A 27,934-nucleotide genomic window follows, 5' to 3' on the forward strand; every position below is an offset into this window, starting at 1 on the left:
ACGAGAGACACAGAGAGGCAGAGATATAGGCAGAGGGAGACAGAGAGGCAGAGACATAGGCAGAGGGAGAAGCAGGCTCCCTGTGGGGAGCCCAGTGCAAGGAGGGAGGGAAGGAGGACTAGATCCCGGAAATCCAGGATCACACCCTGAGCCAAAGGCAGACGTTCAACCACTGAGCCACCCAGGTGTCCCTGATTTTGTTTTTTTAAAGGATGGCATAAATATGCTTGCTACCTCCATTTCTGTACCCACTTATCAATTCTTCCTTTTTAGAATTTTATAAATCAGTTTCTTCTACACCATTCTCTCTTCTACTTTTTTGTCTAGGCCCTAACAGCATTCTGTAGCCTGACCTCCCAATCTATTATCAACAAACTGCTTTTGCTTGTGTATACCCAGAACAAATTGAAAAACTTTATTCCCTTTGTATATTTGACCCAAATTCTTCATCATGAGCTTGTAAGTTAGGTTCTGCCATTCAGACCCATCAAAGTTGAGTAGGCCCAGCAATAATTCCTAGTAAGATGGAAGTAGTACATCCAGAATTGGGTATGAACAGGATCAGAGGCACAAGTAAACTAGGTGGCCTAGACATCCATATCCCCTACCATTTGTGGACCAGTGTCTCTCCATCAGCTCATAGGTATAGCTGCAATAGGAAATGGGGTCATTTATGACCAGCTGACAGAGGAAGGAAAAAAGCAATACTTGATTTGCAGTTGGTCAGAATGGTTTGTGGGTGCAAGCAGAAAATGAACTGTGGCTGTACTATAGCCTTACGTTGAGGTGATCTTGAAAGACAGTGGCCAGGGTAATTCTCCCAATAGATAAATCCTCTCAGTGGGTACACCTGGCCATTCACTTTGTGTGGAAAGAAATGTAGCTATAGAATATACACAGACTCATGGCACTAGCAGTTGGCTTGGCTGTTTGATTGGGGACCTGCTAGGAGAAAGATGAGAAAGATGAAGGACGAGAAGGTCTGGGAGAGAGGGTTGAAGTATGCAGATGCCCACCAGAGAGTATTTACCATGAAAGAGGCACTAAACAACCAAGTAGAAAGAATGACTCACCAATTGATGTCAGCCAGATGTGACCAGCTACCTCAGTACCAGTACAATGGGCATGTAAATGGAGTAGCCGTGGTAGCAGGGATGGGAGTAATACGTGGACTCAAGAGCATGGGCTCCCACTCACAGAAGCTGATGCCACTGCTGAATGCCCAGCCTTGTGGCAATGAATCCAATGCTGAACCCCCCAAATGGCAGTATTTCTCAAGGAGAGCAACTAAGTACTAAGTATCTACTACATTAGATACTTTCCATCCTGGAAATGGCATCAATTTATGTTAGCTGGCATTTGCCACATTCTAGGTGTAGTTTGCCTTCTTCCACTTGCAGGGCCTCAGCCAGCACCAATATCTTCAGTGTTGACTGAGTGTTTGACCCACTGACCTAGGATCCCAGATAACACTGTATCAGATCAAAGGACCCACTGCACAACAAAGGAGGCATGACAGTGCACATGACCATGGGATCCACTGGCCATATTACATTCTGTACCATCCAGATGCCAACAAGAACAGAAGGAATGGCTTGTGAAGGCATAGCTGAGGTTCCAGCACAGAGATGCTGCCAACTAAGGATGGGGTACCACCTTCCATGGCACAGTGTACATTCAATTTGACAGTCAATATGGTGCTATGTCCCAATAAGCATAGATAGGCCCAGGGAGCAAAGGTTGGAGGTAGGAGTGACTTCACTTACCATTAACCCCAGTGATTCCATTTGGGTATTTCTGTCACTGCAGCTCTGAGCTTTGAGAGTTTTGAGGTTCTGGTTCCCAAAGTGCAAGTATTTTCATCAAAAGTTATAGCAAAAATCCCATTGCACTTTAATTTATAAGTGCCATGGAGCACTTTGGGCTCTTGATGCCAAGGGACCAGCAGGCAAGAAGCAGGAATCACCATCCTGACAGCAGTAATTGACCCTGATTATCAGGAAGAGCAAGGACTGCAGTTACACAATGGGAGCAAAGAGGAAGATGTTTTTGGCACCCAAACAGTCCTGCTGGCTGTCTGTTACACCCTTGCTCAATTTTTATAGAAAACAGAGAAGTGTAGCAGCCATGGCCTGAAAAGGACATGGTGACCAAGCACTCAGCAGAGGTGCTTCCTGAGGGTGAGAAGCATCTAAAATGGATGGTAGAGGAAGGAAGATGATGATATCAGTTGAGGCCTCAAGACCAGCTATAGTAGTAGGAAATGTGGCTCATTCCATTAACCATCCACTTCCCCCAGAAAAATCAAGCTGCTCCCAAAACTTAAATAAAAAAGTGATCGGAGTAGTAGGCCTAAGGAATATTAGACACCATGATATGCCATCCAGGTCCACCTTCAGGACTGAAGGGCTTCTTGCCTCTAGCTACATTGAGTATTGCTGCCAAACAACCCTTAGTTACCAGCCCTTTTCAGGAATTTTCCCTCAGATGATAGAGCTTACTCACCCAAGGGAACACCTTCCTATCTGGGGACAGCATGTATATGATGACTAACTGAAGCTAGCCTATAAAGGCCTGGTCTCCCCACCCCAATTCTGGACAATTCAAAAGGCCATCCCAGCCTCAGAACTTTGGGGAGTCAGCTAAGGTCTTTGTGGAGATGACTTTCCACCCTACCTTCTCCCTGTGACCAAGACTACTTCCTTCCCTTCCTCCATAGGTGTTGAACATGAGAGCACCCCAAATACCTTACATGCTAATCTTCATCTCTCAGTCTGCTGCCCAGGGAACCCAGCTTGAAAAAGACTCTCATCAAGCTCAAAGTGCTATGAGCACTGCATACTCCCCTCCAGCTGCTTTTCTCGGATATCCCTTAGCAGATGTCCTTGCCCTCTGACCTGACCTCCCTTACGCAGGCTCTAGGTCCTACACTGGACATCATCTCCCAATTTGGGGATCTGATGAAATTAGGAAGCACCCATATATTGACTTAGCAAGATATGTAAAAATCATTTCTCAGGCATTACTGAGGATAGGTATTCCCCAGAGAGTTAAATGGGCCCACCATGAGTTAATTAGGCTTTGATGCCCATGCCTTGGCCCCTTTTCCCCAAGTACTTGAAAAGTAAGTTGTCTGAGTCTGTTGCAAACCCTGGATGCCAACTGTCAAGCCAAGAGGTAGCAGTAATTGCCTATAACCCAAAGCTCTGTTCATCTGTTATTCAGAATGGAAAGTGTTAACAACATTCATCCTTATACTCATCCACATTTGCAATCTTTTCCTAGCAGGCAGCTTCCCCTCATTCACAACCTAGAATAATTCATGAAAGCATCTGTTTTTGTCATCAAGGATAGGGTTCTATATGAAACCACCAGGCCAAAAACACTTCAGGTCAACTCTTCCAGAACCAGAGCAAAATCCTTTGGATAAAAGAGACATCCCAGTCCTTAAACAAGAGATTAGTGTGAGCCTAGGGTTCCTGTTGGCCATCTTCACTACCTTTGGGGAGAGACTGCCTGAGCTCATGATGAGCAGAACAACACGCACACACACACAGATGATGTCTTGACATCATCATCTGAGCACCTGGATCCAGCCAAGTCACTTTTCAGTTATGGGAAACAATAAATTCTACTTAAGATAGTTCTGCGTTAAGAGCTCTGTATCCTACAGCTTTAAGTATTCTGACAATACCTTTGCATTCTGGGACCTCAGGGGCTGGGTCCATCCACCTTATCACTCCCCTCCAGTGGGTTATCGCCACTGCTCAAAACACTAACTTGTTGTTCCCCAAAGCCTGTCTCTTTCTTTCCTGCTTTCACACTCTCTCATTATTCTCTCATGACAGCCTACTCATTCTTTAAGTCTCTTCCCCTTCATGAAGCCTTCCTAGACCATTAGAGTCTCAAGGGGCATCAAGTACCCTTATCAGGTCTCTGCCTTAAAGATCTCTTCTTTCCTGACAGCTGGACTGGAAGGCCCTCAAGGGCAAGGATTGTATATGTTAATACATTTGCATCCTTCAAAAGCACATTGTGTTCATTGTATTTGGTGAGTGAACACTGCTTAAAAAAATATGACCCCCTGGCCCTAATAAATTTATAATGTAAAAAACAAGACAAAGCCTGTCTACATAATAGTGGGTTCAAGTGAACATATGCACAAATTTCTCTCACCACTCTACTAGAGCTCAACACAGCAAACAGGTGGGAAAGAATCAATCAGGGACAGCCTTCCCCTTTTTTAAAACAAAACCACTCACCACCCCAAGGTTATTTCAGAAGGAAACTCCCTGCCAATAATGATGGCACTAGAAATTCAGGTGGGAGAACCCCAAGAGGATGGTAAAACCAACATGGAGGGCTGAGCTAGTGTCTAGTCAGAACTCACCATGAAGGGAAGATCCTTTACAGGGATAGCTGCCATTTTTGCTAGAGACAAAAAGAACAGGAAGCTTCCAAACAGGGCTGCCTGTAGGCCCTGTGCCTTCAGCCCCATTCTCAGAGCCATGCAACCCCTTAAAAAAGATGGAACCACAGATGTCTCTTTGAAGGTTTTTCATTACCAAACCTAGACATATGGTTTGGATGAGGGGCTTTTTTTTTTTTTTAAGATTTTTTATTATTTATTCATGAGAGACAGAGAGAGAGAGAAAGAGAGGCAGAGACACAGGCAGAGGGAGAAGCAGACTCCATGCAGGGAGCCCGATGTGGGACTCGATCCCAGGTCTCCAGGATCATGCCCTGGGCCAAAGGCAGGCGCTAAACTGCTGAGCCACCCAGGATCCCGGGTGAGGGGCTTCTATCTCTCGAACTCATCTTACAAAGCCCCTCACCATCTGCTGTGTGTTTTCCCACTTAGCTGAGTGGGCAGAATAGGCCAACATAAATCCTTCAGCTTTGAGACCACTGAAATCTCTCACAAGGAACCTGCCTCCTCCCCCTGGCCACAGCAGCAAAGCCATTTTCCCCAAAGTGAGGAACTGCTATCTTAATTCTCCAAGTATGTTCCTAACAAAGTGCCTTTACTTTAGGAACACCATTCAAAGAGGAGACATTCACTCCCTTCCGTGCACCTCCCATCGCCCATTAAAATGCCACTCCCATAAAAAAAATGCAGGGGAGAAGATTGTAGGGTTTTTGAAACCAAGGACCAAAATGTTTATTAGTTCTTTGTCTCCCCACGGAACCTTGAGATCTGTGAATTTAGTGGTTGATGGAGTGGACATCTGTGGGTAAGAGGTCAGCTGAAGATTCTCTAGTTATTTTAAGAAAATAACTTGCTCTTCCCCAAGATGCAACCACCTCTTCCTCCGTTCCCCAGCATTCTCTCCTTGCTGCTCTTCACACCCTGCATCTTCTCATCCTGATGTCATGAGACATCAAGCCTGGTGGGGCCAAAAGGGACTGCTTTCTTCTTCCCCTTCTGCCAGCTTCCAGGCCTCCACACCACTTCCCGTTTCCCATACCCACAGACTCTTCCACTTAGCATGAGGCTGAGCCTCCTTCACACTGTCAGCAGTCTTTAATCCTGGGTCCCTTTCTCTTCTCAAAACCCCATCCGGGATTCCCCACTGCTAATAGTGCCTTAAATGGGCCCCTTTCACCTTTCTAACTTCTTCTCTCACGACATTCTGGCCTCCAGTTGTGCTGCTGTAGCTATTCCTTCAGGGTGAGTTCTCCACACCCTACCTCCAAACTCTCACAATAAGCCTGGCTCAATGCTTCCTCCTCCATGAAGCCTTTCATAATCACTCAGGTCACAGCCAGCCTCCCCTCTGGGCACCGCACTTTCCCCGACTGTTCATTAGACCACTTACTTCACTGCCTTTTTGTGAACAAGTCCATCTCCTGAACTAAGAATATAAAATCCTTGGAGACAGGGCCGCTGGTCATCACGTTTCTTCTCGTGGTGCCTAATGGTACCTTATGTATAACTCAAGGTGCCATTTGTAAATGTCTGAAATGAAATGAAAGAACACATTCCTAGCTCTCAAGAAAGATGTATACTCTTCCAAAGAAAAAAAGAACACCTGAATGGGCTGCTCCTCAAAGGGAGCCCTAAGCTCTTTTATTGTGCTGTCTGGGGCCCAGTGTGTCGGCTGAGTGAAGGGAAAGTAGGTGACCATGTGAGGCATGGATGCTCAAGAGCTCTTCTATAACTTACAGTCTCCACTCACATTCCTCTCCCTGTGAGTAAGTAATCATTCTTTGGGGTTTCAAAGAAAGTATAGCTCCTTCTACAGGTCCTAGCTCTGAAGAAGTCTATTTCTTCTCATACAATGGCTGGAGTTCGGAAGCAGCTTTCTCTTCCACAACTAACCAGCAGCTGCAGAGAAGAGCTCAGGGTTTGAAGTCAGGGACTTGGGCTGGAGGCATCTACTGCTCCTAGCCTTGGGACCCTGGTGTGGAAGTTGTCAGGATTAGGAGGGTCTTAGAGGTGAAAATGCCTTGGGTGGAATAACCACATGCAAAGTAAGTCCCTCCCCCCTTTTAAAATTACACACTTCATCAATTTCTCCTGCTTCTCTAAAAGGAAGGGAACAAACCAAATCAGGGAGATTGTGACAGAAAAATGACAGGGAGCCGTTGGCATTTACATTCTTATTTGTAATTTGTTTTGCTTTTTAATTTTTTTTCTAGAAAAAAAAAAAACACAACCAGGGGAATTTATGTGACAAACTATCAGTGTCAGGATGGCAGGGGAAAGAGAAAGGCCAGAGGTATGGGGAGCTAATAAAAAGTGGGTTCTGAATCACGTGGAACAGTCCACAGGGTCATGTCTGGGTCCTCATGAGATGACTGGTCACTTTGGCATGCGTGTTTGGTGCCCAGTCTCTTGGTCTGCCTGCTTAGATACCCATGGTCAGAGAGAGCTGGCCATACCCTGGAGATCTGCCAAAGGCAAATTTGGATTTTACAGAAAGACATAAGACTTAATTTAGCTCCTTGGCTTTTTGCTCAGGTATTATACTGCAGTCTTTCTTGCCTAATAGAAGAGTCTGGAATAGTGTGAGAGTCACCCTGGGACACACTTTGGCATCACAGTGAACTCCAAGCAGCCGCTCACTCAGGCACAGACATGGTCTTCACCTCCCACACAGGCCATCTGTCCAGACATCCCAGGCAGGCTAGCTGAAGAAGGATGAGGGACAAGACAGTCCCTTTCTAGCCACAATTCCAGAGTGGTCTCCATTCTCCAGTCTTGCTCTGTCTATTGCCTGTGAAAGGAAACTGGGATCCAATCTGCTTTTTAGTTCAGCACTGGACACTGATTCCAAAGAAGCTTAGCCATCTCGATCCACACTGAAGGTCTCTCAAGTTTCTCCCACTTTGTGCCCCAGATCTTGGGGCAGAGCATTCAGCCAGACCCAGAGCCATGTGTGGCAAATGGGATAGCCAGTGATGGCTAGGCAAGAAAGAGCCCGTAGCACATGGCAACACCAGAGTACATTCAAGAAGAGGAGCATGCGGCAAGCTGCTGCCCCAAGTCACAGTCTAGGGGACACACTGAGCCTGAAGGACATGGCCAGGTCTGCTAGTCTGACAGGGTGGTTCTAACACCTCACGCAATGGGACCCCACTGGTTACTGTTCCTATGTGGAGAGTGGTGGGTTTCCTGCCTGCTGTGGCCCCTGTTCCTGCACGGAGGCCAGGTTATATCTCAGTGCCACAGTCCTGAGGAGCACCACGCTGGCCAGCCAGCCAGGCCACAGACCTCAGCCCCTCAGGGCTGACAGGGCTCTGGGTTCCACAGGAAGGGCTCAGGGAGCGGGGTCACTGTGGGGAAGGGAGCAAGGGAAGAGGCTGCATTCTACAGGGATACGCTCAGGGAGGAGCTGCTTGGGGGGAGGTATGGCCCAAAACGCTGCTGAGCCAAAAGGAATGGGTTAAGTGTCTGAAAAAAACTGACAACAGTCTTGTCACTAGTTTAAAAAGAGTATTGTTGCTGTTGGTTGGTTTTGCTTTTTCCTTTTAAAACCACTCACATTTTAAAAGGTGAAGGGGCTAGGGAGACTTGCCCCACCCCCTCAACGCTGATCCCTTATGGGCACCATGGGGCCTCAGGCCCATGCCAGCTGCTGCTCTCCTGGCCTGGGCTGCAGCCACCCAAGCGAGGGCAGGGCGGGGAGAGCACTGGCTCTGCTTTCCGACAGCAGTTCCTTCTTCCCATAAAACCAGAACACACGTGATGGGAAGTCCAAAGACTAAAGTGCAGAGAATTCCATGGAGCGGGCAGCCCATTGCTGTGGCGCTCCAAGAAGGAATGGGGGGTGGGGATCAGGCTGGGGCTACAGCGGGGGGACAAACGCTGGCTGTTATGAAGTGAGCCTACAGGGCACGGTCCCCTTTCCCTTTGGATCTGCTGATGCTTCTTCTGTCTGGGAGTGCCCGCTGTCAGCAGCTCCCCAGGGAAAGTCCAAGTTTCAATGCTATGGCCCATGAAGGGAGAAAACTTCTATGACCATCCCTGGTTGGTAACGACTAGTGACCGCAAAGGGACAGGAAGGTGACAAGAGGGAAAACAGTGCATTATATAAAATCAGTGAATCCCAGGTTTCGAGAGTAGGGATACATGAACAACCCTACAGGCAGAGTCTTTCCTGGGAAGGTTTGGTGAAATGGTCAGGATCCTACCAGTGAGGCCTGCTGGGGAGAGGAGCTCCTCTGGGTGTGAGAGGCGCTGCAGAGTGGGGAGGGGCTGCTGCAGAAGAATACCCTTGGCTGGTATTAGGGTGTGTAGGCCGGGGGCGGCTGGAATTGGTTGATGACCTCATACTCTGCTGGATAGGGCTCATTCTCCTCCATCTCTGAGAGCAGCTCCAGGGCCTGCTCCTCCTCCTCCGTGGGGTAGTGGCGCAGAAGGTTGGCTGCTGTGGCCAGGATTGAAGCTCCACCAGCTCCTGCCACCAAGTAGAAACTGACAGCAAAGGTGACATAGACCTGGGAACCATGGTACTTCTTATGTTGCTGCTGCTGGGCCAGGATGAGTTCAGAAGCCCAGTAAGAAAAGCCGATGACGGTGGCACACTGCAGGACTGGGGGACAGAGATAGCACAGAAGGGGAGTAAGTAGGCACCCTGCAGCCAGGATGCTTAAAGAACCAACTGTAGTCTATCTCCCCAAACCCCATTCTCAGAGAACTTGCCTGGCCCCAGACTCTGTGATAGGGAGCTCTCCTGGCCGTGAGATTCTTGGGCCAGGGCCAGATGCCTGAGTCCTTCTGAGCCAGTCAGAGTCTCTCTGTCTCAAGAATTTGGAATCGAGATACCAGGCTGCTAGAAGTCACTGGGTACTTTGAAATGGATAGACCAGGTCACACAGTGTGGAGGCTGGAGTCAGTACCACCACAAGTCAAATCATCATACCAGTCCAGTCATGAGGGAGGGGAGAAGCTGCATCTAAGCACAGAAAGGTGGTGTGCGGGGAAGCAGGAAGGAGAGAATCCGATGAGACCATGCGTTCCAGGGGAGACATTGAACACCCTGGCTCCTTCCCTGCTCATTCTGGGCCCCCTGAGCCCAGCTGAGCTTCAACTCCAGTTCTTAGAGAGCACCAAGATTTCTTATGGAATACTAACAACATTCCCTCTCTACAGCTGGGCTGAGTGGGTTTGTGGTCCTGGCAGGCATACATGCAAACAAAAGAAGCAAGCTGCTCTCGCAGTCCATTGGGCTAGAGCTGAAATGAGCATCTAGAATGTGTCTGCTCACAGCAGCCCCTTCATCCCCATCTGCAACTCCAGACAGGATGCCTTGGCCCTGTGGCCATTTCTTCCCCACAGTGAGCAGGCCCAAGCGTACCTGTGAGGATGTGGGCGAAGGCATAGCGACGGGTAATCTTCAGAGCGGGATGCTTGGGCCCAAAGACATCTAGGAGGAACGCAGAGAGACTGCACAGGATGCCCAGGAAGCAGAAGGCGGCGATGACCCGCAGAAGCAGTACTGTCTGGGGATTCATGCAGAAGTCTGTAGGGGAAGAACCAAATCTTCAGGACCCCAAGCGACACCCTGGTGCAGGAAGTCCTCCTGCTGAGAAGAGTTTGTCCCTCTCCATCACAGTATCGGGGAGCAGGGGGAGTACTAGAGGGAGCAGTCTCAGCTCCTGCTCCCAGCCAGCCTACAGAGGAGGTGAACTGCAGAAAGGGTCCCATGTGTTTGAAGTCTTTCTTCCCTTTCCAATAAAATCATTCTAAGTGCAGGACCCCATTTCCTTGGACTTGCCACACTCTGCTGACCACTCGTAAAGACCCTGACAATGAGCCTGACGTGTTAACACATTCTGCTAAAGTCTGCTTTAGGCTGGCAGGAAATGCCCACTGACTTTTGAGCCAAGACAGCCACAGAGAATTAAAACTGCTAAATAAATTAGGAAAGATGGTAGACTAGACCTTCACATTGATGTTTGCTCCCTCCCTGCACCCTACTAAAACAAAAGAAAAAAAAATAAGGCATGGATCTGCACAAAGAGGAAAGGGGCAAAACAAAATTCTGGACACTGGAAATTAAAAGGAGTGAGACCTCCTCGGAATGGACTTAGCAGACTAGATAAGCCCAAGTGTAAGCCAGAAGGAGAAAAAAACCTAAGAAGCAACTAGTTTATACCACAAAAGTCTGACAGACTTGGAAACTGACAGCCCCCAATACCTCCTAGAATGAGGGTGAAGCCATCGAGGAATACCTGCTCTACCAAAATGAGGAAGTAAATCAAGAAAAAGGAAGATGCTCAAACAGGAGACCCGACATTCAGAGTCCCCAGGGTCGTGGATAAGGGAGGACCCCCGATGACAACTGTACACCAGACATATAGAGCCAACTTCTAAGACTTTAACACTTTCTTCTTTAAAACAACAACAACAAAAAAGTCATCTAGACAACACTGTGAGTCTCATTTTATATCTATATAAACTACCAGAGCTCCCAGAGATACACAGACAGAATAAAGGCTGATCCAAAAAGAAACCACTTTAAGCTTTGATAAAAAGAAATGGGCCTTAACTTTCTCTCCTTCGTCTATTCAAGCCATGAGCAAGTTCTTCTTTCATTTAGGTCATGGGTTGCCAACTGATTTAGGAAAATTTGGAAAGGGCTGGGAGTTCTTAGACTATAGGCTCCTTTCCAGAGTCCTGATCTCAGGCTGAGAGGCTGTAAGGTCATGGCCATCACTCTAGGGTGCATGGAAATCACAGGGGTGCTGACTGAGAGCATGTGCTCAGGCCCCAGAGATTCTGAGCTCTTGACCTGGAGCAGGGCCTCGGAATCTGGATTTTAGCAAGCAGGCCAGGTGAATTCCCATGCAGGTGGGCCAAGCCTTCTATTCCAAGAAACACTGATTCTGGGCCTGGAGCAAGGTAGACCATTAGAAAGTCCAAGAACCTGGAGAGGGGACCTGAACCCCACAAAGCAGACTCAAACCAACCGACACTGACATCTCTGGGTCCTGGGCAGAGGGTCTGGCCTCCCATACTGAAGAACCAGACCAGATATCAAGAGACTCTGGGCCTGTATGACAGCATGCATTCTCTGCCTCAGGCTTAGAATTCACCAAGCAGATGTTGGCTGAGCCCACACAGGACTACTATGCCTCGATCTGGCTGCAGGTCATCCATTAAGCTGCCCCAGAACTCTCTGTCACTCCCTTGTCAGCTAACCATCTGTTTTGGGCCCAGTCACCCAGTCTGGGAAACCATCTGCTGCCGAGAAGCTTGCTGCCAGCAACCAGGGCCAGCCTTCACTTAACCCAGCCCTGCATAGCCTAAGTCAGCATTGTGGCCTGAAAGTCTAGAAACCCACGGGCCTTACTAAAAGAAAAGCTCCTAGAGGTAGGCACTGTTTCCTCCCTGTATCTGAATACTGTTAAAAGCTCTCTGAGATAGTTCATCTCGGGCTCCACATGGGCACGTAGCAGGACGAAAGTGTTCTTCTAGTGCTTCCAAGAATAACCTAAGAGCAGCAGGGTGTAATGGCTTACATCACACTCTGTGCTACAGTAGACAGTGTTCTGATTCCAGCAGTACTACTTAGTGTGGCCAGGCACTGAGTGGTGCTTTAACTGTGGTTCTTAAAAATCAACTATATTTTAACAATTACTTTTTTTCCAAAGACTCATTATGGGGGGGGGGGGGGGCACGCACGAACGCACAAGCGTGGTAGGGAGGGACAGAGGGAGATAGAATCCCAAGGAGACTCTGCACTGAGCATGGAGCCCAATGTGGGGCCAATCTCAGGACGCTGAGATCACAAACTGAGCCAAAACCAAGACTAGGAAGTTAACCAACTGTACCGCCCAGGTGCCCCAACAATTAGTTTTAACTGAAAAAAAGAATACACCAGGGCTTCAGACACTTTCTTCAGCTGCATAGGGAGTACAGGATGTTCATTTTATTACCATCCTTAAAAATGTACGTTTATTATATATACTCCTATGTGTCTTATGTTTTTTTTAAGATTTTAATTATTTATTCATGAGAGACAGAGACAGAGAGAGAGAGAGAGAGAGGCAGAGACACAGGCAGAGGGAGAAGCAGGCTCCATGCAGGGAGCCAGATGTGGGACTTGATCGCAGGACTCCAGGGTCACGCCCTGGGCCGAAGGCAGGCGCTAAACCGCTGAGCCACCCAGAGATCCTCTCTTATGTTTCATAATACAATTATTTCAATATTAAGGAAAACTTGCACATGATAAAAAACTTCAGAGAAGACATATCGCCCTTTACAAATGTCCAACTGCCGCTCCCAAGAGAAAACATTGTTGGTGGTTTCTGCTGTACCCCTCCAGGAATAGCCTGTACACACAGATGGGTCAAATGTTATTTTAGTTGGGGTGTCTGGCTGGCTTAGTCAGTGGGGCATGTGACTCTTGATCTCAGGGTTGTGAGTTCAAGCTGCACGTTGGGCATGGAGCCTACTTTAAAAAAAAAAAAAAGTTATTTTAGTTAAGCCTCACTCCACTCTGGGGGATTCATCACATAGCTCAGATCAGGACTCAGAGGCTCCAGGAGGTTAAGTGACTTCCTCCAGGTCACACAGCACAGTGAAGCCTCCTAACCTGGATCAGGCTCCCTTGTATCATGATGCTCAGAATCACCAAGCACCAGAGTTAGCAGTTTCATTTTTCCCTGATGGAGATAATCAATCAAGTTCTAAAGAGCTGTATTTGAATGAAGGGTCAAAAGTTAATATGAATGCTGTCAGAGCCATCCTCGGAGCCAGCAGCTGCTGAGCTCACTATGGGAACAGCTGGAAGGATGAAACCTCTTCTAGGCAAGAAAGCTTTGGATAATTAAGCCATGAAAGGTACTCACACTGGGAATTACTGGACAAAACCTGCTTGGTGTGCTCTAGGCTTCTGCAGCCATTAGAGTTTGGCTCTTAGAAGCACTGGGGACACCAGAAAGGCACCAGCCCCGGCACCAAATTCTAGGTGGACCATAGACTATGTGTTACCTTGAGCAAGTCACTTAACTGCCCTCCTCTCTCATCTAGCAAATGAAAGTTCAAACACCTGCTCCCCGTACATAGGGGTATGCTGATAGTCAACTCACACCATGCCAGGAAAGAGCCCATATTAACTGCCACTAGCCTGCTCCCTCAGCACTGGGCTCTTACAGCTGGGCCACAGCTGTGTCATCCCTGGTGTCCCTTTCCTCCTTCTGCCAGTACTTCGTCTGCACACATCAGCCAGTGTGGGCCAGGGAGAGAGCCCATTAAAGCCAGGCTGAGAATCTGCCCCACCAGAGTGATGATGTAGTACAGAGAAGATTTTGACCCAAAATTCAACTGGGTTTTGTTTCAACATGACTGCCTTTCTCCGCTCCAAAGCTGTGAGTAAACCCTCAGGCTTAGTGGAAAAGCCAATATAAACTTCTCTTGGAGTGATGCTTATAGATACACGAGGAGTCAGCCTCACATCCTGGGCAGCCTCTCATCAAAGGGTCTCAGAGCACACAGAGGAGCCAGGCAGAGTTATCCCAGACATGCTCAGAACCCAGCTCAGGCTATGCTAGGGTCAAGAACTCAATGTCTGTTTCTCTCTCCCCCTGCCAGCCATCAGTATGGCAGGGAAAGCACTGAATATCCACTCCCTTGAGAGGGCTGCTAAAGGGAAACGAAATGCCCAAACATGGGGCAGAGTCCTAATTTTAAGTTCAAACAAGTGGTACAGTGTACTATACTCTGGTAAGGCAGAGAACACATCCTATTCTCCAGTTGTGCTGTTTATTTTGGTAATGATCGCTGACTGTCCCCTCTAGTCACCAGAGAAGAAGGCAGCTGCTGTGTAATAGAATCCCAAGGAATTGACTTTGCCCAAGGTTACTGGTGAGTCACTGGGCTGGATTTGTTTTGAAGGCCCTGGCTTTTCCTGTCTACCTGCCCACTGTCCTCACAGACTCCTAACCCAAACAGGCTGCAGGCAGGAAGGGTAAAGTGGCTTCTGGACAGTTCCCTTCTTTTTCTCTCATCTCCCCTCGCTTCACCCCTCCCTGGAGTCCCTGTGAGTTAGAGACCCTTCCCTATGGCCTGAATCCTTCTCAGTGCTTATTCATCCCACCTGCGTAGCTCACTGGGACTTTCTGGCTTCCAGACAGCCTTCTGACATCAGACTCCAACAGGGTCCTCTAGTGCCTGGAGGGGCATCATCACAGCTACCATGGTCCTAGCAGAGCTGACTCTGGGGACAGGCCCGACAAGGCAGGCATCAGAAGTGCCAGCTGCATTAGTCACCACTCAGCAGGCACACTGGCCCTTCCTGGAAGGGCCTTGCACTTCCAGTGGCTTATTGTCAACTGTGATTCATTGACTTCAAAACCCAAACTTCCTCATTCTCCAAAGATGCTTCCTGAAGTTGTCAGAGCTGCCCTTTGCTGGCCGCAGATCAGAGAGAGGGATTGGGGTTCAGAAGGAACGCTTATGTGGGGGCCCCCCTGCTTGGGGCCACCAGCAGTCTGAACGTATCTCTGAACCTGGGCCCAGGGTGAGGGGCTGTGCGAGAAGCAGGTACCTCCTGGGGAGGGCAAGAATTCAGGACCAAATCTTTTGAGCCAGCCAGCATTTGCATTCTGGGGCTCTGCAAATGACAGCAGGAGGGGGAGTGGCTTTGCCTCAGGATCACCAACTTGAGCTGGAATATTGAGGCAATGAGGGATAAGCAGCAGTTTTGGCTGGGCTTGTGAGAAAATCTCAACCAGAATGGGGAAATAATAAGCCTTGGACAGCTCTGACAGAAGGAAAAAGAAACCTAGAGTGCACTAAGGTATGATGGCAAAGAGTGGGGTCCCCTCCGTGCACACCAGCTGTTTGCCTCCGAGCCCATGTTACCTGACCACCCTGAGCCTGAGACCTTTGTGAAGTGGAGGTGAGGACATACCTGCCAGATAAAGATACTTAGGAGAAACCAAAGCCAGATGTGGAGTGTGCCTAGCACAATGCCTGGCACTCAGGCCAGGGGCAGAGAAAACAGAAGGCACTGCTCCAAAGCCTGACAGCCCTGCCTACCCCTTAACCTGCAGAGACCCAGTAGGGCCTGTTTTTCCCTCTGGTGGCATCTACTGGCATCAGATCTGTGCCCTGAAGCTCTGCTCCCTCCTGAGATAGAGAATATCCCAGGCTTCCACATTAGGACATGGGTTAGGCCTTAAAGATAAACATAATTGCACAGGATAGCCCATATCTAAAGGCCCACTGGGTAGCAAAAAGCCAACAGGTACAAAGTAAAGGAAGGGAAGCAACCAGGGACCTCCTAATTCCTTGCCTTCTTCTGTGATACTTTGTGAGGTACAACTGTCACCTCTCCTTTTTTTTTCTTAAAGATTTATTTATTTATTCGTTTATGATAGACATAGAGAGAGAGAGAGAGAGTCAGAGACACAGGAGGAGGGAGAAGCAGGCTCGATGCGGGACTCGATCCTGGGACTCCAGGATCATGCCCTGGGACAAAGGCAGGCGATAAACTGCTGAGCCCCCAGGGATCCCGGTCACCTCTCTTATTAATGGACATCCTAAGCGTGTTCCTAGCTTGCAATAGCCAAAAAGATGGCCACAGAAAATCAGGTTGAAACTATCTATTGGTTGGGGTTCCTGGGTGGCTTAGTTGGTTGAGCGTCTGACTCTCAGTTTCAGCTCAGGTCATGATCTCAGGGTGTGGGCCTGAGCCCTGTGTTGGGCTCCATGCTCAGTGTGGAGCCCGCCTGTGCCTTTCCTTTGCCCCTCACTGCCCCCATAAATAAAATCTTAAACACACACACACACACACACACAACTATCCATGGGTTAAAATCCCTAAACACGTAAGTACATGTAATGTAAAGGGTAAGGTAACATGCTTTATAAAAGACAAAATCTGGCTTAAAAAACTTCTTAAAAAGGGTAAATATATAAATAAACAAAAGAGAACCTACATCAAGATTTTTTTTTTTCAAATGCCTTTGACAAGGATGCACTCCAAAGTGGAAAACTCATGAGATCATTCTCTATGACACTGAAGTAAAACAAAGGTTAAAGAGCATGTGAGAAGCATCATTTTATACTGGAGTCAACAGATGTGAGTAGCCTCAGCTATGCCCCTAACTGTGTGGCCCTGGAGAAATCGCTTCACTTCTCTGAGCCACAGCCTCCTGGACCTCTGAAATAAGAACATGGGATCAGAGTGCCTCTCGCTCCATCACACAAATTTTGTGAGCCTCCCCAGGAATGATTTGAAAGGGAGAAGCACTGTGAACTCTCTCCCAGTTTGTAGGTGACACCAAGTTTTTGAAACAAACAGCAGAGGCTCGATGGCAAAGACCTGCATGCAAGAAGTGGTGGAAAGGCAGCAGCTGTGCTTCAAAGAAGCAATGTGTTAAGGGAAAAACCATCCAGAGTCCACGCAAGCTTGATGGCCTTTCTGCCACCAGCTACATGCCAGACAAAAAGCTGCACATTACAAGGCCTCCAGCATTATGTATATAACTTGGGTCTCAATGAACCAAACCAGCCAAGGACATCATGGTGAAATCTGGAAATAAACCAGGCACTCCCATCCTATTGTCTACAAAATTATCCTCAAGCCTTAAAAACTCGAGATGCAAAATAGCAAGAGAACTCACAGAGAAAGGTAACATTAGGCTACAAGGTTAGGGTTTATCAGACTAGACCTGCAAAAGTGGTATATAATCCAAAGCACAGCAGGGAATTTGACCTTTTCACCAAATCCCTGTGACTGAATCCTTAAAGAGGCAATGTGAAGATATCTAATGCTTCTGATATGTGGGGCAGTAAACATCTGGAATGCATCATAGCCAGGGGGTGGTTCAGGAAGGAAATATGAAGACCTTCATAAATGATTCAAAAGACCTTGGGGGTGATGAATCCTGCTGTTACTAAAGGCTTTTTTGGGGTCCTCTATTTCTTTGGTAGAAGCAAGGCAAGTGCAGTCCTGCCCTCACACCATACAGCCTTTACTTTCATTACTGGACATGGGGCTGGGCAAGATGACCTATGGGATGCCATCAGACAGCCTCCTACTCCCACTCCCACCCCCAGATCGGCCGCCTCTGTGCCTAGTAAAGAACAGTCCCTTTCTCCTTTCCTCTGCTTACCTGGCTAGGAAGCACTATGATGAACAAAGCAACCTTAGCTCCATCAAGCCCACTTGGAAAGGTTCCAAGAACCAAATTCCAATTGTTTTACTGAGAGTGGCAACGGAACTGACTTCTGGTTATTGAATATGCCAGACTTCCCTTTTCTCTAGCAACAACCCAATTATAGCAGAACTCCAAAATATCTTTTTTTTTTTAATATTTTATTTATTTATTCATGAGAGACACACACAGAGAGAGAGAGAGGCAGAGACAAAGGCAGAGGGAGAAGCAGGCTCCATGCAGGGAGCCGAATGTGGGACTCGATTCCAGGACTCCAGGATCATGCCCTGGGCCGAAGGCAGGCGCTAAACTGCCGAGCCACCCAGGGATCTCCCAAAATATCTTTTAAAATCTAGCCACATTAAAAGTTCTCTTCCTCCCTCCATCAGGCTGCCCAAAGAAACCTTCCTATATCCCATACGCTCCTTAGAAGGGGGACAGCTAATTGTGATGCCTAGCACCCTTATCTGTTCCCCACATACCGCTGTATAGCGCCCTTCCTCCAGCAGTATCCTAAAATAGCAGCAGTCCATATTAGCATGGCGTGAGAAGTAGGTGCCTGGCTGAATAACATCAGAATTAATGAGGGGCCAGACCCCAAAGAGAGCCACCTGGTGGGCATGAACACCAGGCAGGAATGGGGTTGTTTCCTTCAAGCCAAGAGCCTGCCGCCGGCTATCTCTGCTCCAGCCCGCACCACATTCTGCTATCAGCAAGGAGGCCCTATCGCTCAGAAAGAAGAGGGCCGGCGCGCAACGCCCTCACCTTTCAGCAGGTCCGGGTGCACGTAGCCCAGCACGTCGGAGACCCCCAGCTCCTGGCGGGAACAGGTGCCACCGTGGATGTGCAGCCAGGCAGGCTCGGCGAGGGCAGTGCACAGCGCCGTGATGGACAGGGCACCCGGCAGAGCCGAGGCCAGGCTACGCTCCGGCTGCTTGGGCAGAGCGCTGCCTCCCGGGCTCCTCCGCCGGCGCCCGCCAGGCAGCCCTGCGCCTCCGGGGGCGTACATGCCCGGGGCCGCCCGCCGTCGCTCCGCGGTCGCTGCTGGTCGCCGCGGACCTCCGCAGGGCGCGCTGAGCCTGCCTGTCCCGGGGAGGAGAGCAAGGCGCTGGGTTCACAGAAGGGGAGGCCGACACAACGCTGTCAGGGCCCACACGGGAGGATAGAGGGTGGGACCTGGGGCCCAGCACAGAAAGGAGGGCTGCAGGGAGTCGGGGGGGGGGGGGCGGGGATGGGGTCCCTGGAATAGGGCTGCGGAGGTTCGGAATAGGGACCCGGAGAGGGCTGCGAGCCGGCCAGGATGGGGGCAGAACGGACTGGGGGTGCTGGTACCGGCTACTGATGCGAGAGAGACCCAGGTCCGCGATCTCGGCCAAAGAGTGCCCAGGGGTCGGGGGACAGGCTGGGCCGCGGGGATCGGGGATCCGGGATCTGGGAACAGTGCTCTGGGGTGCGACCTCTGGCCAGAAAGGACCTTCCCCCACACCGACCCCTGTTCCTCACCGGTCAGTAGGCCTCAGGGCCGGTATGGCGCCGCTCCGCTCCGTCACGGGTTCCGCAGCTGCCTGGGGCAGGGCGATCCCAGGCCCTAAACCCGCAACGCCCGGGCCGACCCGGGCCCGATCCACTTCCGGCTTCCTTCACCTCTGCCTCCGCCTCCTCCGGCTCCCCGCCCCGTCCCCCGCGCGCGTCACAGCCTGGGCGCGCCGCCGATTCCCCGCGCAGGGCCTCACGGGACTGGTAGTTCGAGGCTGTCCCACGGTACTGGCTGCCGGCGGGGTGGAGGGTGGGTTGGCAAATTGACTACAACTCCCAGAGGGCAGCACGGTCGCAGCCGCGGGCACTTCAGTTCCCAGGAAGACCCGGGCCCTCGGGCGGAAATCGGCGGAGACTGAAGGCCGTCCGAGGCCTGAGTGGGCGTCGCGGAGGTTTGCACTGCCGGACTCGCCGTCGGCGCGGTAGCCTCTGTCCACCTCCTCCGCATCCTGCTGGGGGCCGCCATGAAGGACTCGCTGGTGCTGCTAGGCCGCGTCCCGGCGCACCCGGACTCCCGGTGCTGGTTCTTGGCCTGGAACCCCACGGGAACCCTGCTGGCGTCGTGCGGTGGTGACCGTAGAGTCCGCATCTGGGGCACCGAAGGTCAGGCCCAGTCTGGCTGCACCACCCCTGCTGCCGGGGCTTCAGCGTGCGCGTGCTGTGCGTGCTGGGCTCGGGGAGTCCGCGGCCTTTGGGACAAGCCCACCCTGAATGAGGTTACAGGCCAGGGGGCTAAGTGAGAAGCTGCCTTGAGTTAGACGTTATTCACTGTAGGAGAGACTTTGTGGGTGAAGGAGTTGGCGAGTAGAGGAAGCAAAAACGTCAGTAGGCCAGAACTGTTGAGGAAGTTATGATACTTGCTGAGGCCGGAAAAGGAGGGAAGGGTGGAGGGAATGTAATCTGCAGAGTAATTTGTGACCCAATGTGAAGTTTAAATTTTATCCTGAGGGCATTTGGGAGCCATTGACAGTTTTAAATAAGGTAGGTGACTCCTCCGGTGGTTTTAGAACGATGCCTGCAGGGGAGGTGGAGGAAGTAGTAGTTACAGCTTTCCGAAAGCAAGCTTTTAAATGCACCGACCAGATAATCCCCCCATTGCCCATCGGATTGATAGTGCTTCTCTACCTTCTTGTGCACCCAGCTCCAGAGCTTGGCCTGTCCTTTGCTCTTAGGTGACAGCTGGATCTGCAAATCTGTCCTTTCCGAAGGCCACCAGCGCACCGTGCGGAAGGTGGCCTGGTCCCCGTGTGGCAATTACCTGGCCTCTGCCAGTTTCGATGCTACCACTTGCATTTGGAAAAAGAACCAGGATGACTTTGAGGTAACCAGGGTGGATGGGAGCAGGATTGTTGCCTTTTTGCTCCCCAGGGCTGGTTCAGGAACCTGAGCCAACCTGGGCTAGCTGGGCTGTACCCATGCAAAGAACACCAGAGATCTTAGTTGCTTGATTCTTGTTCCTCTTCTCTTTTCACAGTGTGTAACTACTCTAGAGGGCCATGAAAATGAGGTCAAGTCAGTGGCCTGGGCCCCTTCTGGCAACCTTCTTGCCACCTGCAGCCGAGATAAGAGTGTGTGGGTCTGGGAAGGTGAGTCTAAATCCATCTCGATGGAGTTGGGAACCAGTAAACAGCCATCCCCCTCTGTGTCCCTGACGAGGTCAGCTCGTGGGCTCCTTTCTTTTTCTTTCCCGTAGTTGATGAAGAAGATGAGTATGAATGTGTCAGCGTCCTCAACTCTCACACACAGGATGTCAAGCATGTGGTTTGGCACCCAAGCCAGGAGGTAAGAGTGGGGTGAAGTTATCTTAGTGGGAAGGAATTTTGGTGTGGAGAGTTGTACCCAGCCTTTCTCTGCTCTTCAGCCTCAACCTGGCTTCTATGGGGATCTCTGTCTGATGAAAAAACGTTATTAATCCCTTTATAGAGACAGATCTCTGGGACTGTCCTAGCTGGGAGAGGCACTGGTACTATAGGCACTTCCTGAGCCCTATAGACAAGTGCTGTGTTCCCTTCCTTTCCCCAGCTGTTAGCCTCTGCCAGCTATGACGACACAGTAAAGCTCTACCGGGAGGAAGAGGATGATTGGGTATGTTGTGCCACCCTTGAAGGCCATGAATCCACTGTGTGGAGCTTGGCCTTTGACCCCAGTGGCCAGCGCTTGGCATCTTGCAGTGACGACCGTACTGTGCGTATCTGGCGCCAGTATCTACCAGACAACGAGCAAGGTGAGTGGCCAGTCCGAGACCTAAAGGAGACTCCTCTCTCATGAGGTTTACAGTGTATTAAGGGTCTAAGACCTAGAGATAAATCACAGCAAACTGGAGTAGTAAGAGAGATGTGCCACGAGAGGGCTCCCAAGCGAGTGCTGGCGGAATCAAGGATGGCTGTGTGGAAAAGGAGCCATTCCATTTGAACTTGAAAGTGTGTATAGGATTTTAACGCGAGAAGATAATTCTGGGTTGAAACAGACCAGCACGAGCAAAGGCATTGAAGGTGCAAAAGCCTAGATTTATGCCAGGAATCATGATCCCTTTAGTTGGAGCATAGGATATAAAGGATTTGGGGAGTAATAAGGTGGGTCAGGTGGCTGGGTGGGCTGGTTGGTGGCCTTAAAAGGCAGGCTAACTAGTCATAGTCTGCTGCAAAGTTTTTAAGGAACAGGACCTTTCCTTCTTAGAATTCTGCTGTAAAAATCCCTGTCTGACCACAGTATGTAAGGCAGATCAGTAAGGATGAGGACTCATGACTGAAGATAGGGGTGAGGGAGGGCAGATTAGCAGCTCCTCCCCTGAGGTCCCCCGGACACAGACCTGTCTTCGGCTCAGAGAAGTCTGTTGTACAGGGGTGGCATGCAGCGGCTCTGACCCAAGCTGGAAATGTATCTGCACTTTGTCGGGCTTCCACTCCAGGACCATTTACGACGTTGCTTGGTAAGACCTCCATCCCCACACCCACCTGTTTGGAGAGATTTTAGAGAAGACAAAACCCTGTGCTCCTACCACCTTTAGGAACACATGGAAACAGAGAGCAGCCCCCTTCATTTCTTCAGATTAGGCAGACTGTGTACCATGCTGGCCTAGGGCTGGCCAGCCTGAGGGTCCCAGGAGCAGGGAACAGACTTACAGAACCGGGTCTGTACCTACTTTAAGATCACAGGCTGTGACGGCAGCATCAGCCTTGTGTGTGTGTGTTTGGGGGGGTGTCACACCGTCTCGTACATCCAAAGTTATTGTAGAAATTGGGTTCATGGTTGGGATTTTTATGGGTTGGTAACCCTGACTCTACCCTTATGGAGTCTAGAGAAGCCGTACCATTCATAAAGGAGTGGTCAGAGGGCAATTCTGGCCCTAGGAATCTATCCATAGGAAATAATTCAAACCATAAAAATAGTTGATATGCACCTAAGCTTTATATTAGCAACTGTTTGGGAATGACAAGTGACCTTAAGTATGGCAAAATTCAACAACCTGTTACTGTTTAAAGAAATGGTTAAGAATAACTTATGATAAGAGAAGCTGCTTATGCTACATAAGAAAAGTGCAGTTCAGAATCATAGAGTTTTTTGGGTTGACTGGGGAAACTAGGTGGCAGCACTTGAAGAATTAGGGGATGGTGTTTGTGGCTGTGTTAGTTAGGGAAGCTCTTCACTAATAGACTTGTGGCTGAGGCCTGAAGGTTGGGAAGAGCTGCCCAAGGACTGTAGAACCAATCTCTTCTGCCTGATTTGCCAGATTGGAGAGGGAGGAGCCACCTGCATACTCACCAATGCACATGTTCCTCCCAGGTGTCAGCTGACAGGGGCCCTGGCTACAGCTTGTGGGGATGATGCCATCCGTGTGTTTGAGGAGGATCCCAGCTCAGATCCACAGCAGCCCACCTTCTCCCTGACAGCCCACTTGCCTCAGGCCCATTCCCAGGATGTCAACTGTGTGGCCTGGAACCCCAAGGAGCAGGGGCTCCTGGCCTCCTGCAGTGATGACGGGGAGGTGGCCTTCTGGAAGTATCAGCGACCAGAAGGCATCTGAGCCACTTGACTTTGGACAGAATTATGATTCCCCAGAAAATGTCATAAGACTTTCCCAGCCCCAAGAGGACCTGGAGGAGCATCCTTGACCTTTGTTTAACCTGGCTCTCTTCCATTCAGACTTGGGTAGAAGTGCAGAGCCACAGAACCACTGACTCTTCCCCTCCTTTGACATGGGGCCCATGGTAAAGAGCTATGGAACATCAGTGTGTTGTGGTTACACCACAGATTTTGCTTTCTTGAGAGCAGTGTTAAATTTTGCAGGGGTGGTGGTGAATATAGTATTTATAGTCACCATATCTTTATGTACAGGGGATGATACATCTTAAGCTTTTCAGAAATTGGAAGCTTTATAGAAATCGGTCATCTGAGTCCCAAATCCTATTTTATAAAGATATTCCCAACTTAAAAGAATTCCATGGTGAGTCCTTTTCTGAAATAGGTCCTGCCTTCCTGATTTCTGGGTAAATCCTTATATTTAAGACATTCAGTCAGTATTGAAGGAAATTTTTTTAATGTAGGCTGGTTTAGAATGTTTCTCCTTTCCCTTAGGAACTCTCATGTATCTTCTATGCCATTATGCTGTAGTGGCAACTGGAAATGCCGAAAGATAAATGGGAAGGATAGGAACCCTAAGAGGGAGTTACTATTGGCTATAGGCCATACATTCTCAGTGGGGCTGAAAATTGGTTCTCAGGTCGGGGAGCAAAAAAAATCTTAGAGACCATAATTTGTGGCTCTCTAATGGACCACCAATATTAACATCTGTGGTCTGGGCGAATAGAAAAAAGATGTCTAGTGAGACTCATTAGGGGCATGATAATTTAAAAGGTAGAGAATCACTCCTTAAATCAGTTTTTCAGTCTCTCAAGTTGTCTTCTGAAAGTCCCTTCCAAATGGGTTTTGACTTGAAGACTATCCCCAGAGCTACAGTCGTCACCTGATTTTATATACCACAGAAATCATGACCTTAGGTTTTGAAAAGACTGCTGAGGCCATGTCCAGTGCAGTGGCTCTCAGAGTGCAGTCTTGAGAGCCTGTCAGGGGACCTGAGCAGTCAGCTGTGGCAGGAATCAAAGCAGTGACACCCCATACTAGTGCTCATAGTCTTCGCTGCTTGGCCCTCACAGTAAAAACAGTGGCAGCTTTGGTTAGGGTTGTCCTGCATAGAACAATTAAAAATGGTGTTAAATCTTGACCCCTGAGAACACAGCTCACCTGCCGACAGTTGGAAGCAGGATAAGGCCCTCTGCCATACACTGAATTAAGGCTGTCTTGACGAAAAGCAGATGTGTAGTAGAACTGCATGCTGAACTGTCTTCATGGCCCCTTTTTTATGTGAAAAAACTGGCAAATTCTGTTACTTAGGCTTGGCTAATTGGCAGATGGTTTTTTCAGGAATAGATGGAGTGAGCCTTTTGCTTCAAGGGAAACTGGTGGTGTTACCAATGAAAAAATGCCCTCAAGCAAAAATTAGAATTTTTGAAACTTGTATTGCCACCATGAGCTTGACATCTTCCTAACACTTAGACTCTTCTGATGAGATTGGTGGTATTAACAGATGTGATCTGTATGATGTATTATTTAGAAGATCTGCCTAAATAAGTGAACCAATATTTGGAAAATGACTAATGCATATTACAAGATCATTCATGGTGAAGATATTCAGTCAAAAGTGTAAGACCAAATAAACGAAATCTTAAAAAATAAAGTGGGGGGCTCCTGGGTGGCTTGGTTGGTTGTGTCAGGCTCCTTATTCAGCAAGGAGTCTGCTTCTCTCTCTCTTGTCCCTCCCCCCTGGGACTGTATTTCTCAAATAAAATCTTCAAAAAGGAATAAGACAGGGTTTTTCTTTTGTTTGTTTGTTTTTTTGTTTTTTTAAGATTTATTAGAGAGACAGCACAAGTGGGAGGGGGGAGAAGGAGAGACTTTCAAACAGACTCCACACCAAGCAGAGCCCAAAATGGGGCTCTATCTCACAACCTTGAGGTCATGCCCTGAACTTCTGAAATCAAGTCAGATGTTTAAGTGCCTGCACCACCCAGGTACCCTAAGACCAGTGTTTTAACACAAGAGTACAGCAAGCTTATTTGATAGTTTCAGATTCCACATTGCCTTTATAAAACTTACCACTTGTAGTGTAATATGAAATAGCTAATTATCTGAAAAGGCTTTAAAAACCCTTTTCTGACTTTGTATCTGTATAAATACAGTTTTACTTCATCTCACTTCAACATAATGTGCAAAATTACAGCTATGAGAATGTCGTCTTCTTCTTTTTTTTTTTTTAAGATTTATTTATTCCTGAGAGGCAGAGACACAGGCAGAGGGAGAAGCAGGCTCCATGCAGGGAGCCTGACGTGGGACTCGATCCGGGGACCCCAGGATCACACCCTGGGCAGAAGGCAGGTGCTTAAACCGCTGAGCCACCCAGGTTGCCCGAGAATGTCTTCCATTAGAGCAGACATGGTCTAATGAGATTTGTAAAATGCAGTTTTCCCCCTGGATTTGTTTTAGAAGGTATTTTTCATAAGTTATTTTTAAATGCATTCTTTTGTTTTAATTTTAATCCTTAATAGAGTAAACATCAATAGACATAACCAAGATGGGCAGCCCGGGTGGCTCAGCAGTTTAGCACCACCTTCAGCCCAGGGCCTGATCCTGGAGACCCGGGAACAAGTCCCACATAGGGCTCCTTGCGTGGAGCCTGCTTCTCCTTCTGTCTGTGTCTCTGCCTCTCTCTCTGTGTCTCTCATGAATAAATAAGTAAAATCTTAAAAAAAAAAGACATAACCAAGATGATAAAATATCTTTGCGGTTAGTTTTTTGTGGCATAAAAGGGGTCCTAAGATCCTAGTACTGGAAAACTGCTGACCTGCAGAAACTATGCTTGAAAATTATCTTCCAGTTTTATGCATGGTTATTCCTAAACAACAGAAGGCAAGAATCTGAAGAGGAAATTTTGTAGGTCCAGATCAGAGAATTGGTTTACTAAGACTGAGCCATACCCAGCTGGTGCATTTTAATCCCCTTACTGGAGGGGACACTGCAGATCTTGGGAGACTCAAATTCAGCGTTAGTTCCTACAGCAGTGCGGAGATCTGGGTAACAGCAGGGGTGGGAGAAAAGGGCAAGCATCTGACGGCTGTCTAACCTTGCTCCTTCCTACACGCTGACTGGAAAGGCTGCAGGTGAGAGCCCAACCAAAGAGCAGCCCAACCTCTAGAAGTATTCATGATAATCAAGTTCAATGGCTAAAAAAAAAAAAAAATGTTTTTAGTCAAGGGCCTTAGGTAGAGGAAAGAAACTTTAATTTGGGAACGTTACAAAGACGAATGGTTTTTCCAGGTTATTTTATTAGAAGATCTAACAAAAGGAACTACATAGAACAAGCCTAAAAATGCTGTACATAGTCGATGATTGACAGCTACAGGGGACCAGCGAGCAAAGGATCCAACATCTGGATGGCAAGGTAGTAAGAGGGCAGAGGAGCAGGAGGGGCTGGGACAGCACTGCACTGACTGGCTGGACCTCATGCCAAAGGACCTGGTCTCCACAAAACGGTACATGCTCCTAATTCAGAGGCGACTCTCCTCTTTGTAAGAGTATGTGCTCTGGACTCAGTCTGAGTCACTGTCTGTCTCTGCTTCCTTCACATCCACGCTGAATTTGTATTCCTGGTCACAGCCCATGTAAGCATCACTCATGAAATACAGAGTGTAGTTGTGGGCACCAGTGGCTGGGGCTACAAAGTCAAGCTTCACCTAGAGAAAGCAGGCAGAAATCAGGGTGAGCATGGACACGTGGGGAGAATTCTCACCCTGACCCAGTATCAGAAGAAATGCTAGGGCCTGCATTCACTCACCTTGGCCTTCTGCTGCAGGGTCAGCCTCTTGATCGAGATGAGGCTATTGGACTTGGCATCACCAATCACTACCCACCAGCCCTCTTCACGTTTCTGCAATAAACAAAAGCCATGAATTTCAGCATGTAAAACTTGATGGACCTGAGACCATGGAAATGGTTATAAAAGTAGGAAAACAAAAAACCATACAGAAAACCATAGGAAATTTCCTCTTGGGGTGGCTGGGTGGCTTAGTCCATTAAACAGCCACCTTGATTTCAGCTCAGGTCATGATCCCAGGGCCCCAGGATTGAGACCTGTGTCCACTGGGCCCCTCACTCAGCAAGGAGTCTGCTTGAGATTCTCTCCTTCTGCCCCTTCTCCCATTTGTACACAAGCTCTAAAATAAGTAACTCTTGGGCAGCCCCGGTGGCTCAGCGGTTTAGCGCTGCCTTCAGCCCAGGGCATGATCCTGCAGACCCAGGATAGAGTCCCACGTCAGGCTCCCTGCATGGAGCCTGCTTCTCCCTCTGCCTGTGTCTCTGCCTCTCTCTCTGTGTGTCTCTATGAATAAATAAAATAAATATATATTTAAAAAAAACTCTTCCCAAAAATGAAATACAATTTCCCCCTGAAAGACCATTCAGTAGATTTTGAAACTGTCAAAAAGCTATGTCAAATGAACTCAGTTTTTAAGTTAATGAACTTATTGTTGATCTAGGCTCATTTCCTTATTTATTTCGTTTTTTAAAAAATGAAAGACATGAGAGACACCGAGAGAGGCAGGCTCCCTCCGGTACTGTGGGATCAAGTCCTGAGCCAAAGGCAGCCGCTCAACCACTGAGCCACCCAGGCGTCCCTCCTTATTTATTTCGAAACACCTTCTCCTATCTGTGCTTGCCAACGAGTCCAAGA

The 27,934-nt window shown here is 48.7% G+C and overlaps 3 protein-coding genes across 5 annotated transcripts in view; 1 reads left to right on the top strand and 2 right to left on the bottom strand.

Annotated features, from left to right (window-relative positions):
• Positions 1-6,588: 6,588 nt before the first annotated feature.
• Positions 6,589-19,279, bottom strand: TMEM127 (transmembrane protein 127). 3 transcript variants are annotated; one of them, XM_077843404.1, is made up of 4 exons: positions 19,120-19,279; positions 18,382-18,699; positions 9,804-9,968; positions 6,589-9,038 (listed from the first exon to the last, which is right to left on the bottom strand). In XM_077843404.1, the coding sequence occupies exons 2-4, from the start codon at positions 18,623-18,625 to the stop codon at positions 8,731-8,733; spliced, it is 717 nt and encodes a 238-aa protein (XP_077699530.1). In that variant the 5' UTR covers positions 18,626-18,699; positions 19,120-19,279; the 3' UTR covers positions 6,589-8,730. The 3 variants fall into 3 exon arrangements, with proteins under 3 accessions (XP_077699530.1, XP_077699532.1, XP_077699531.1); XM_077843406.1 differs by lacking the exon at positions 18,382-18,699 and having other exon boundaries at positions 19,120-19,274; XM_077843405.1 differs by lacking the exon at positions 19,120-19,279 and having other exon boundaries at positions 18,382-18,724.
• Positions 19,280-19,445: 166 nt separating this feature from the next.
• On the top strand, positions 19,446-25,961 carry CIAO1 (cytosolic iron-sulfur assembly component 1). Its single transcript, XM_077843403.1, has 7 exons — positions 19,446-19,755; positions 20,325-20,473; positions 20,627-20,738; positions 20,846-20,934; positions 21,175-21,376; positions 21,994-22,081; positions 22,936-25,961. The coding sequence occupies exons 1-7, from the start codon at positions 19,617-19,619 to the stop codon at positions 23,174-23,176; spliced, it is 1,020 nt and encodes a 339-aa protein (XP_077699529.1). The 5' UTR covers positions 19,446-19,616; the 3' UTR covers positions 23,177-25,961.
• A 550-nt stretch (positions 25,962-26,511) lies between these two features.
• SNRNP200 (small nuclear ribonucleoprotein U5 subunit 200) overlaps positions 26,512-27,934 on the bottom strand; it is a 32,475-nt gene continuing 31,052 nt past the window's right edge. Inside the window, exons 44-45 of the mRNA XM_077843398.1 lie at positions 27,041-27,133; positions 26,512-26,939 (exon numbers count right to left, since the gene is read on the bottom strand). Coding sequence (XP_077699524.1) covers positions 26,796-26,939; positions 27,041-27,133 — 237 coding nt within the window. The 3' untranslated portion in view covers positions 26,512-26,795. The remainder of the gene's footprint in view (positions 26,940-27,040; positions 27,134-27,934) is intronic.

The sequence above is a fragment of the Canis aureus genome, chromosome 12, assembly GCF_053574225.1.
Source record: "Canis aureus isolate CA01 chromosome 12, VMU_Caureus_v.1.0, whole genome shotgun sequence".
In the NCBI taxonomy this organism is placed as follows: Eukaryota; Metazoa; Chordata; class Mammalia; order Carnivora; family Canidae; genus Canis; species Canis aureus.

Coding starts and splice junctions, on each gene's coding strand:
- CIAO1 (XM_077843403.1), top strand. CDS start 19,617: ATGAAGGACTCGCTGGTGCTGCTAGGCCGCGTCCCGGCGCACCCGGAC. Junction 20,739..20,845: donor GAGTGTGTGGGTCTGGGAAG/GTGAGTCTAAAT, acceptor TCTTTCCCGTAG/TTGATGAAGAAGATGAGTAT. Junction 20,935..21,174: donor TTTGGCACCCAAGCCAGGAG/GTAAGAGTGGGG, acceptor TCCTTTCCCCAG/CTGTTAGCCTCTGCCAGCTA.
- TMEM127 (XM_077843404.1), bottom strand. CDS start 18,625: ATGTACGCCCCCGGAGGCGCAGGGCTGCCTGGCGGGCGCCGGCGGAGG. Junction 9,969..18,381: donor GCACCCGGACCTGCTGAAAG/GTGAGGGCGTTG, acceptor CTTCCCCTACAG/ACTTCTGCATGAATCCCCAG. Junction 9,039..9,803: donor CTTCGCCCACATCCTCACAG/GTACGCTTGGGC, acceptor TCTGTCCCCCAG/TCCTGCAGTGTGCCACCGTC.